General features: G+C 45.8%; 2 protein-coding genes and 1 non-coding gene across 3 annotated transcripts in view; 1 reads left to right on the top strand and 2 right to left on the bottom strand.

Annotated features, from left to right (window-relative positions):
- Nucleotides 1-909: 909 nt before the first annotated feature.
- Pmar_PMAR019191 (hypothetical protein) lies at nt 910-2,498 on the bottom strand (the record flags this gene model as incomplete). Its single annotated transcript, XM_002780244.1, has 11 exons — nt 910-1,044; nt 1,088-1,133; nt 1,328-1,416; nt 1,471-1,524; nt 1,569-1,652; nt 1,702-1,794; nt 1,843-1,903; nt 1,953-2,042; nt 2,092-2,237; nt 2,282-2,359; nt 2,400-2,498. 11 exons carry the CDS (start codon nt 2,496-2,498, stop codon nt 910-912), a joined length of 975 nt encoding a protein of 324 aa, XP_002780290.1.
- A 4,236-nt stretch (nt 2,499-6,734) lies between these two features.
- On the bottom strand, nt 6,735-6,805 carry Pmar_PMAR019190. Its single transcript has one exon. It is a non-coding gene; the product is annotated as a tRNA-Gly (tRNA).
- Nucleotides 6,806-7,519: 714 nt separating this feature from the next.
- The window catches only part of Pmar_PMAR019189 (conserved hypothetical protein), a gene marked incomplete at both ends in the record, with an annotated part of 13,933 nt that continues 9,386 nt past the window's right edge, over nt 7,520-12,066 (top strand). Inside the window, 10 exons of the mRNA XM_002780243.1 lie at nt 7,520-7,659; nt 8,098-8,198; nt 8,489-8,562; nt 8,607-8,708; nt 9,133-9,333; nt 9,381-9,479; nt 10,358-10,465; nt 10,769-10,864; nt 11,312-11,459; nt 11,739-11,861. Of these exons, the coding sequence (XP_002780289.1) occupies nt 7,520-7,659; nt 8,098-8,198; nt 8,489-8,562; nt 8,607-8,708; nt 9,133-9,333; nt 9,381-9,479; nt 10,358-10,465; nt 10,769-10,864; nt 11,312-11,459; nt 11,739-11,861 (1,192 nt within the window). The remainder of the gene's footprint in view (nt 7,660-8,097; nt 8,199-8,488; nt 8,563-8,606; nt 8,709-9,132; nt 9,334-9,380; nt 9,480-10,357; nt 10,466-10,768; nt 10,865-11,311; nt 11,460-11,738; nt 11,862-12,066) is intronic.

The raw sequence follows: 12,066 nt of genomic DNA, 5'->3' as shown, positions 1-12,066 counted from the left end.
TATGCACTGCATACTACGTGAGATTAAACTTGACAGTACGTTCGTGCTACGAATCGCACCTGAAACTAATTCAGTAAATCGCTCGAATCTCGGGATGACACAGTCGCGTCTCCTTGGTGGAAAGTCCCTCAGCCCCATACAACATCGACTTGTGCTGTGCTATGGTTATGATGATTGTAGCGTAGTGATAGAATACAGGAACGATCGAGAATGCTTCACTCAGACAGAGCTTTCACTCCAACCGTCGTCACTTGACATTACCCCGATCGCACGCTACTTATTTTCTTCTCGGAATAGACCCATAGATGTGTCGAAAGAGACAAAGTCTCCTTCCCAAATTGTGGCTGAACACATTCAGTTGTACTGTACGGTTACTATTAGTGGTAATATCACCAATACTATGCAGTCTACGTCTTTATTAAGAACCTATACTGTAGTATTTTGGGGAATACTACCGCTTTCGAATTTATTCATTATTGGTATAATACATAAAACTTTTACACTTCATGGGTGCTTTTCCAGTGCAGACAGTCAGAATGGGGCAGAAGCCCATCCAGCACTTCCTGCTTTTCATAGTAGGAGAGATGGAGACTGATGTGTCAAATAAACTTGTGACATGGCATTTGAGTGCCCCTGACTATCTCGTTGAGTGTATACAGAAATCGCCGCCGTTAGGCATTCACAGACATACTGCGTGTACATAGCAACTATTCTGTGTAGGGGGTGTGCATTATTCTTTAAACGATCAGATGACTTGTCTTTTTCAAGCCGTGGAGGATTCACCTTTCAAGCAAGCAGCTTGACGAGTTTACGAAGCTAGCTCATGATTCATGACATACAGAAGTCAACACTGTTGCATCAACAGCACTTGCGACTTAATCACATCGGTGGTAAGCATGCATCTCTTCATCATATTTCCTTCCCTTCACTTTCATCATCATGCTCCGGTCTCGACGCTGCTCGATACTCTATGTGCTTGCATGGTTCGAACTTCTTGCTGGGGTCGTAGCTGTTCGGGTCGCACTTTTTCTCCTTAGGAGCGCTCTGAAATTACGATACCTCGGAAGTACCCACCTCGCTCACTCACTTTGCCCTTCCCTCCTCCTTTAGTCCGTTGAAGGAAAGCTGATTTCCTGAGATACAGCAATAACTTGATAGATATTTCGAGAAGTATTCCAGGCTGATCGATAATATGGTGATGATTGTTCAGTTTCGTCATGGAAAGCCTGGACTATCCCATATTCCTGTTGTTACTGTATGTGTGTTCAGAAGACTATAGAATTGCTGATACGCTCTAATATGATTGAGCAATCGAGGGATTATCTACTTCACAGTCTCCTTGAGCTCCTCGATCTTATTAGGAATCTTCCGAGGTACAGCACGCTCTGCATCATCACCGAAGACGTGACGTTCAACCTATTCCGCCACAAACCGACTCTCGATCCGTCGAGAATCGCCTCAGTCACTTACGGTCTGCCAAAGTTCACGCCCGTTGTCGTCCACATTCACAGCAATCTTGACAGGCTGAAATGAAAAAGTGATCTTCACTTTCCCGCTCCACCACCCACATGCTTTCGAACGGCCTCTGAAGCTCCTCGAGGGACATACTGCAGGTCCGGATCGATCGGCGGAGGCGCCGTGGGAATATCCGACTGAAAGCAATAGCACAATTTTCCGTACCAGTAAGAAGACGGAATCCACCAGGTGAGGGACGATAGCGCTGAGGTCCACGCCAGAGTCTGTTTGCAGCTGTGTTTCGGACACCCGTTTGACCAATCTCGAAGACCCGTCAGCCTAAAATGATGTGGAATACTTACTCATACCACTCCTCCGCCACTTCACCTTATTATTAACGTCGAGCATGTAATCAGGTGTGTGCAGATCCTGCACCATTGCCTCGAACCTGCCAACTACGCCATACACCCCAAACTATCATCAATCGACCGCATTACTTCGGACCTGGATCTTGCAACATAAATCGCGAAAGAGCTCCTACAGGCAGCTTCGCCGACAGGACCTCATCCGGGATAGTCACTGGGAATCTATCAAAAGACCATCAAACTATCGCCGACTTGCACTCGTTCAGTCTACTCTGGATTCCACGTCAGGTCCGGCATCATAAATTTGATTTTAGCAGCCGTACGGTAATTGTCATAGCTAGAGGGAGGCGGTTTGGACTGGAGCCCAGCCCAGTCGACTTGGTTCAACATGTTCAAATTCGGGTCATCCCCGTCCCACTGCAGAATCACCATCACTACTATAAAAGAGGTAAGACGCTCACGTATGCATCCATGGTGATGGGAGCCTTCGGCGGGACTTCTTCTTCCAGAGGCGACACTGCTTCAATCGAGTGATCCGGCTGAGAGCCACAATACGGCGCTTTCACCACCGCATATTACCTCTTCCTGTTGTCTGTGACCAACACCTTGCTGCAAGGCGACTCCCCCACTACTATACAAGATCGCCAGTAGTATGCTCAGGCTTTCCCATCTACTCATTAGAGACTATTGACTAAGTATTTGCTGGGAAAAAACCATATAACGATTGAGCAACACAAATCCCATGTAACGTGAGATCCTCTTCGTTGGAGCGATCATTATAATTTTGAAGCAGAGCCAGGGACGTCCTACACATTCTAGGTGTCCAAGCATAACGAGGTCATTCGAGCAGACGGTGACAGTTATGGCCACACACATACGATGAAACAACACTGTGGCAGCCTGGGGTCCTTTCATATCTGTCTACTCCCCGTAAACAGCGACCAGGAGTTAGATAATGCATCTACCACAGGGCTAGAGAGGCTTGCCCCGTTCAGATGCGAGGACCCAAGCACGTAATACTTCTAGTGCGCCTTAATGACGAAAGCAGTAATAAGAATAATACAATCCAGATGATGGTGACAACAGCAAAGATAACGGCGAGAATACTATGAGGGTAAGCCGCGTTTCTGATAATAAGCCCAGGCGTCGTCTAGTTAGAAGGATGAAGACCAGAGTGCGCAAGGTCAAAAACGAGATGCAGCAAAATCAGACAGTAGTCTTGTGCGTCAAGCAGTTCCACAAGCCGGGGAGCGGTCAATCGAATCAGCCGTAGAGTCTGCCAAGGCCTCGGCCGAGGTGGCTTCCTTACAACCGATACTCCCACTGAGGCCTTTACTTCTATTATCATCTGTTCAAAGAAAAAAGTGTGGGAGAAACTCTCATATTTCCTACGTCGTTGCATGTCCATGATGTGAGTCTGTTTAGACTCCCCCTCGCGCCCCTCCTTCTTGAGCAGACGACTTTCGATAAGCTTCGTCGCCTCATCAATCTCCTCGGCTCTCCCACACATCTCGATACACGGTGTACACTCCCCGACATCATTAGTATCGGAACAACGAGCATAGTGCAGTGCCGTGTCTTCAGCCAAAGTCAACAGGTTGCTAAACCGCGGCCCCACCACCGAACGTACGGTCTTGGGGTTCATCGGATACCTTAGGACATGTTCGCTTACCCTCCATGGTAACACTCACTTCGTTATGAAAAACTCAAGTCGTTTACGAGCTAATGCCACTGCTGGCTCCGACGGTCCCTCGATGATCACCAGAGACGATGCTGGTGTTTCGTCAGACACTCCCCGTACTCGGACCTGTCTAAGCGTCATGGGAGGTCGCAGGTTCGATCCCGGCACCCCTCACTTTAACATCAAATTCCTTTTCAACATTCCTCACATTAGCGCCTCCTCTTCCTATCGTGAGCCCCAGCAATCTTCGCGTTGTCATGAATTTACCCACGAATTTCCGCGGTTTTCCTTCAGCCTCGATTGCTGTTGTCTTCACACTGGAAGAAATTGAGGGGGGCCGCTTCAATGACGTCTCCTTCCTCCAACCATTCCTCTGTGAACTATCAATAAAATCACCATCATCATCCTGCTGCTGCTCTCCTATCTGAGAGTAACAACAACACCATCAAAATGAATGCTCTCAGACAAGTTACTTGAGGTATTCGTTCGCGTTTCGCTGCCAGACATAGACGGCGATTATGGAAGGACTGGATGGACATTTGATGAGTTACGTGAATAGTCAAAAGCATACAGGCTCGAGCAGTGGGACGGGGCAAGCCAATTAAATGAACTATGGGCCGATCGCAGTTGGAGGTCTGGACTGATATCTGGGAGAGGCTTGTGAAGAGTGCATGCAGGTTGATGGGCGTACCGATGACAATTTCACTCGAACGGCGATGTACCTCATACACGCTCGGCCGTCATCTGATACCATCCACTCACCCAACGGCCGCGGGATTTCAAAAGTTTCATGCTTCAAATTAGTCAAAGAGGGCGAGCCTACGACCAACTTTCAACCATCTACCGACCCAGGTTCGATCCCGGTGGTATTACATTTTCCTAAATTATCTTGCCTGTGCTCAGGGTCATCCTGAGGCTGAACATGTGCACGCAAACAATCAAATCCGACAACTTTCTCTTCCCGCTCGGCTCGTGATGCGCCCCCGTCCCCTTCTCCTCCATCTTCACCAGGTATTTGTTCCACGTAGTACAACCCATCCTTTACACTGCTGACAACTCCCAGACTCCAGGACGCTGGTGTCGAGTCATTTTCAGGTGAGAACACCTACACAACACACGAACTCAACACCACTGAGGAAGATTCCTCCACTACTTCAACCTTATCACCAGGGCTTGGTCGGGAGCCGATTTTCTTAGGGACAAACCTGACCTGGTCCAGAATACTCACAGAAACTCCTCGAGGAGTTACCGCATCAATGGGGACTATCCTGGGCTGCCAAATGCTCTTGTGGAATGCTATCCGCACCTATGTGGAAGAATGATGTACACGTGTTGATGACAACAGCAGAATTCTGAGGACATTCGGGGTAACTAATGTAACTTTTCGTAGACTTCTATCCAGATTCATGTGCATATTGTAGCTTTGGTAACTCCTGAACTCAGCTGAGGAAAGCAAACTCATCCGTACATCTACTACTACTACTACTACTACTACTACTACTACTACTACTACTACTACGAGCCCGAGCACCCTCTCACCTCACAAGCTCCTATATCAATACCTGCAAGCTGAGCCATGTACCTATGGAATATACACAATAAATGGTGAAATACTGTGTATCATCAGTGAAATGTGAAACACTATATATCATACGAGAAAGACCGTTCTGAATGCGGTTCACGCTCTCGTCCACCAAACGTGAGGGCAACTCGACTACCATTGGTTTTCGTAGCCGCGGACTTCAACAGATGTCGAATAGCATATTACTGCGGCTGATGGCGGCTCCATACGCAGGTACTGTGAGATAACTGTAGGACGATTACAGATGACAAGAACTCAAAAGTATGCTTCCTTTTGGTGAGATGATTTTAGAGCATTTTCAGTGAGTCGTGTTCGGTTGTAGTGACACGTGATGAGCATCACCCAGACTGTCACTATTCGAGACCACCAATGTATTATACCACTCCTCCTTCTCCACTTCTCATCACGTACTACTACCATCTTCCGCTTGCGCTTCACACACGTCTCCGTTTGACGGCTGGCAGGGTGGGATCCTGCCTTCCACAGTGATTGCTGGTAGCTGTGATAAATCATGATACACAATAATAATGGTACTGGGAATTCATCTGTGAGGTGAAAGAACACTAGTAAAAAACATATTTCACGACTACTGCATATCACCGCGAATATCGTCTTTTTCACAGAGTATTACGCCACTTCACGGGAAACTGGTCGTGAAACTCCACACTATATTCGTATATACATATACTACTACGCATGCAATTATCATAAATTCAAACAACAACTAACCTCAGCAGACAGATGCCTCACGATCGCCTTCCAGCTAAGGCCATCACTGAGTACTCGTTATACCCTGCATTAGACATAGGCATTATGATGGGGTGTTCTTCTACGTTGTGTACATGGACTATGGAAGCCTTGAGATCCGAAACTTCGACATCGTTGGTGGCAGCCCTTCCAATGCGCCATGAGGAGCAGTCTATCCATGCGAGCTCAAGGACATGTTCTTCGCGATAGTCGAGTGAACGGGAACGGGAGAGAGGGAACGGGAATTGCCCTATCACTACAGGGGTTTTGGATCCAGAGTCCCCAGTGAGCGGTAGGGGATGCTGCCAGTCTTCAGCTGTGTGGCCGAGCACGAGTCCTGATAAGGCGAAGTAAACATAAAAAATAACGAAACTAAGCGAAACTTCCACATGTTGCCGGTCGCGCGCAGGGACTCAGGTCTAGAAGGCTCACTGGTCGTAGAGAATGTTTACATAACGCGGGCTATGCGCCGAGTATGGTCGGATATCCAACTACTATGGAAGTCAACAACTGCTAGTTGTACCTCTAACTCTTACCGTTTCCTCAGACAGCGATCTGGCTCAAAGCTGGGATCGGAGTGGACGTTACGCGCAGATTTTAGCGCGCGCCCAGAAATTCTTTTACGTTGGAAATCATCAAGGTGTCCGATAGAGCTTTTGTCGGACTCAGGGGCGTTTTCAGGAGAGAGGTATGCAATGACGTGCTCACTGGGTGAACATGAGGAGCACTCCAAGGATGTTCCGGTGGGGAGGACTCTTCGGTATGCTCAGTAAGTACTTTTCGCCCGCCCAACGGCGTTCTTGGGATCACTTTTGAGGAGAGCTCCCGTCGCGCGCTCACTCGAGGGCTCCTTATGGGCACCAACAGATCTTGAGCCGAGCTAAAAATACAGTTATAATTTAACTGCGCCCGCCGGGAGTCGAACCCGGGACACAAGCATGGGAAGCTTGTATGATACCGTTACACTACGAGCGCTGTTGATATGAATATCAGAACGAAATGCACCTTGTTTCAGATTCACACTCTACATAGATCAGTATCGTTTATCAGACGATATTATAGGCGAATCATTCTCATTGGCCTGAGAGTGATGGGATGTGCATGGGGAACTTCCATTGGCAGTTCGGTATAGCTTGAAAACTGTAGTGTTAGGAGACGAACTTTGATCGCACGAATTAGAGGCAGACATCCTATCCAATCGCACTTTCTCAAAGCTTACCAGGCTCTCAGGTCGGCCGGCTAGGCCTCCTCAAGATGTGCCTCCTTGCCTGCTTGAAGATCATGATGGCCTGTCTGACCTCGAGCGAAATGGATCTACTTCGAGCGTGGCGGTGAAGGTGATATTTCCATATTGTCTATTTGGGAAAGGCATCGTTCTATCGCTTCTCCTTGCGTAATTTTGCCTTGCCCGATATTTTTGATGTTATAGCTCGAAATGCTTAAGTTGAGCACACCACCTTATTGTCGTAGTCCTGTTCACGTCGAGTGGTGATACTAGTCGGTAGTGACTCCTTCCTTGATATTCGTCATTCCTAGTAAGTTAGTCAGTAGAGCGCCGCATGGGAAACCTGTGGTACCGGGTTCGAATCCCGCATGTGGTGCTGTTCTCCTTGAAGCATTTGGTGATTGCGGTTCGTAGAGGGGAGGGAACCTCATTCATGGTGGTTAGTTAGGTTTTGAGTTTCAATCATGCCCGAAGATCGGCAAGAATATGATGCAGTTATCGTAGGAGCCGGCATCGCTGGTCTGAACTGCGCCAAACACCTCAGAGCCGCTGGCTTATCGACGATAGTCCTCGAGGCTAGCTTCCATATTGGCGGTCGATGCAGGTAGTAGTAGTAGTAGTAGTAGTAGTAGTAGTAGTAGTAGTAGTAGTAGTAGTAGTAGTAGTAGTAGTAGTAGTAGCAGCAGCAGCAGTAGTAGTAGTAGTAGTAGTAGTAGTAGTAGTAGTAGTAGTAGTAGTAGTAGTAGTAGTAGTAGTAGCAGTAGTAGTAGTAGCAGTAGTAGTATCGCCCTTTGAATATGCAGAACATAGGTATCCTACTACCTCTGTAGTAATCTACTAGTGTAATAGCCTCGGTCCTGCTACCCTCAATCGCTCTGTGTAAGCATCGCAAGATAGTTCCTCAGCCGTTGTGGTATCGGACAGTAATCAGCTTATCATCATCTGTTGAGGCCCTCCCCCTTGTGGAGCTACTCCGTTGAAACAGGAGTGGTATTCGAACTGTCGACTTGGTCTTTCCTCAGTGGACTTGTACTTGTCTTAGAACCTTGCATGAGAGCGACATGAAAGCCCCGAATTCCCATGGTTGGTGGATGTACACCGAAGGGAGTATCGGCCGAGGCGATGCTGCCCACTTCGATGTTGGTGAGTAGTTGAGGAGGGATGGTATAAGTAGTTATTATATCTACAGTGTGAACCAAACAGTTATGTATATCGTAATGCTTCTAAAACGGTGGTGTCATCAATCGATTCACATTGTTATCATGTTGATATTACTCAAAGTTGACTTTCGACAAACTCCCGAAAACTGAAGGCTAAGTTGAAAATACTACTACTTTGCATAACTCTTACTCGCCTGCGAGAAGTGCTGATTTTTTTCCAATTCGCACGGGGAAGAACATGCGCCTCTTACAGTGTTTTACGATTTTTTAAAGGTGCTGAGTTCATTCACGGCGACGGTACGAGTGTTTACAAAATGGCTAAGGGAAAGGGATGGAATTTGCATAAGGTTAGTTCGTATGTCCAGTCGCCTTTGATAGTAGTCTTTTTCAGCTGTTCACGTGGGCACAGGGTGATGGTGGTCCTAATGACGAGATGGTCAACGGCGGCGCTGGTTACTACTACGTAGATGGAAATCTGTATCGTTTCGATGAGGTAGTGGGGTGGTGTTGGAAAATATGCACATGGTGGACCACATGTGTTGGTGATAAAATTGATAATTGATTTTTTCTGGTTTGTCTACACCTCCGGAGGGAGATTCACATATGAACTTGTACAATCGTGAAATTTCTGAGCTCAGTTGAAGAAAGCGATCATATTTTCCAACACTAGTTGTAAGAATTTTGCTCATTATTGGATATCATAGTTCATAACTGCCGTAGTTAGATTTCGGGGGTAATAAGGTGGTCACTAAGGAGCCTATACGCCCTTCCGCGGGGAGCCTATCTCCCAGAGCGAATTAGCGTGTGAGTCGTATTGGTTGAGAGCGCCGATTTTTTTTCATACCAAAAAAATTTGAAGAATTTACACAGTGCTACTTGCATATAAATTTCACTCTCGTTTTTCGCGACTACTGTAGTTACCCCCGGACTTTCGGGAAACCCACGAGATTCTGTCCGGCATGGCAAAGGAATACCCAGTGGCTGGCAAGGAGGATATGGAGACGATTTTGAGATCGAGAGGAGTCTCAGATCGGTCTGAAAGACTGGTCCAGGCTGGTTACGGCAACACTGCCGGCGGGGCATTTAGAGTACTCAGTTGGCGGGCGAACTGTGAAGCGGTAGGTCTCGGGTTCGATCCCTGGGAGGCGCATTTTTGGACTTTTAGGAGCATTTTTATGAGCGCGATGATGGCGAACACGACTTCCAAATAGAGCAAGGATTTGGTGATGCTGTTGTTGGAGAGCTCGAGAAGGACGCTGGGGAGGTACGTAGCTGGTTGTGTTTGGAGAGAAATATGCACATGGTCAACTACATGTGTTGGTGAAGATTCTGAGAGGAAATTCTTATTGGTTTCTGTTCGTGGGAAATATGAACATGGTCAACTACATGTGTTGGTGACAATATGAAAATTCCGGGAGGAAATTTTGGAAGATTTTCGTTGGTTTGTGAGCACTTCTACCCGAATTTGTATATAATTAGCTTTGGAAACTCCTGAGATCAGCTGAGAAAAACAAACGAATATTCCAACACTGTACGTGGAGTTGGTCGAGTTCATGTACAGAGCTTATCGCAAATTTGATATGCAAATGTGTGTTTACTACTCCGGGATTAATGATAGTGAACAAGTGGTCGTTATCATAGTCTCGAAAAGTTACTCTTATCACATCACATGTTCATAGCAATGTTTATATTCTTTATGCGATATAGTTTCAGATCGATTCTTATTGAAGTTTCACCACCCTAGTGAAGTGAAAACTGGTGAAAAATATATTTCACGACTATTGCATATCACCGCGAATATCGCGTTTTTCACCGAGTATTACACCACTTCACGTAAAACGGGTAGTCGTGAAAGTCCATAAACACCGAAAAGTAGCGCACATTTTTCACATTTGCATATAAAATTCGCAAGCACTGTAGCAGGGGTATCTCGTGGTGTTGTAAACTGTAGGCCTGGGAATATGTGATGCCTTTTTTTCTGCGTTTGAGTGAGTAACCTGTCACCGCAAAAGTACAATTACAGTGTAAAACTCGAAGAAACAAAATGAAAAAATTATTCAAAATTAAATAAAAAAGGATGACTAAAAGTAGATAGTACATATGCTGGGCGTGGCGTATGGTCTTACGCATGCACTAAGTCAGGTAAGGGTCCTTCACAGAGTTGCTAGCATCGAAATGGGCAGCGACGGTATGGCATTAGTTCGGTGCTCCAACGGTCGGATGGTCAGAACACGACATGTTGTTATTTGTGTAAGTGGCGCGGGGATATGCACATGTGTTGGTGACAATATGAAAATTCTGGGAGGAAATTCTTATTGGTTTCTGTACACTTCTAGTGAATTTGTGGGAAATATGAACATGGTCAACTACATGTGTTGGTGACAATATGAAAATTCTGGGAGGAAATTCTCATTGGTTTCTGTACACTTCTAGTGAATTTGTGGGAAATATGAACATGGTCAACTACATGTGTTGGTGACAATATGAAAATTCTGGGGGGAATTTTTATTGACTTCTGTACACTTTTAGGAGGAAGCGAGCACCTTTTTGTAGGTACCTGTACCAGTGCTTCAGGGCAGCTACGGACCGGCTGAGAGCATACGCTTGAGCCCACCCTTACCCGAGTGGAAGAGGAACGCCATACAGGATGTAAGATTGCTATTGTTGTGGTATGGTAATTGATTTATATATTTTACCGGTGAAATTTGAGTGAAGAAGAGACGGTCTCGAAAATTAACAATAAATATTCAAAAATGAGAATAGACATTTCGAGTGTGACACGTTGTGGAATTATTACGGTATAAGGGTGACACTATGGGTAGCAAGATTGGCATTTGTATGATATACGTGATTGATAATAAACGTTCACGATTGGCAATAAACGTTCACGATTGGCAATAAACGTTCACAATTGGCAATAAACGTTCACAATTGGCAATAAACGTTCACAATTGGCAATAAACGTTCACAATTGGCAATAATCGTTCACGATTGGCAATAAACGTTCACGATTGGCAATAAACGTTCATGATTGGCAATAAACGTTCACAATTGGCAATAAACGTTGTTCAAGTGTATATTGTTTATTCTCATCAGATGACGTGCTCAACATCCCTAAAAGTGTATGTGAAATTCAGTACGAGGTTTTGGCCGCCTGATATGCACGGAATTATTTTCGCACTTCCTAATCTTATACCGGAGGCATGGACTGATCACTGCGTTAGCAGCAATAACGTCCTTTGTGGTGAGGGGGGATATGCACATGGTCATCAACTACGTGTTGGTGAGAATTCTGGGAGGAAAATCTTATTGGCTTCTGTACACTTGTACGCAAATATGTGGGAATATGAACATGGTCAACTACATGTGTTGGTGACAATGTGAAAATTCTGGGAAAAAATTTGGAAAATTTTCATTAATTTGTATATAAATAGTGAGAAAACTCCTGAGATCAGCTAAGGAAAACAAACGAATATTCCAACACTGTACGTGGTCTGAGTTTTACACACAGAGCTTTTGCTAGGATTCACGATGGCATCTTGGGCGGAGCGATGCGGGTCTATGCCGCCGGCTAAGTTGATACGGGCTTTCCTGGAACAGCTGGATAGAGTGTTCGAGGGGAAGGCTAGTGAGGCTTATGTGGGAGGTGAACTATGGATGGGGTTACTGATTCGTTTTTTTTGAGGGACTTGTCGTTGGAGCAATAGGACTATACCTTTCAGAAATCTTTTCGGCGGATTAGGCTATCAATTCAGCTGAGCTCTAACCCGAAGTTAGTGTCCTTGCTCGTGAAGTTGCATTCCTTAATCATGAAATTAATGTCTTTATTCGCGAAATTGATTTCCCTATTC

Source organism: Perkinsus marinus (genome assembly GCF_000006405.1).
Source record: "Perkinsus marinus ATCC 50983 genomic scaffold scf_1104296944428, whole genome shotgun sequence".
NCBI lineage: Eukaryota > Perkinsozoa > Perkinsida > Perkinsidae > Perkinsus > Perkinsus marinus.
Note: the sequence above shows the minus strand (reverse complement) of the source record. Positions and strands in the feature narration are given on the sequence as shown.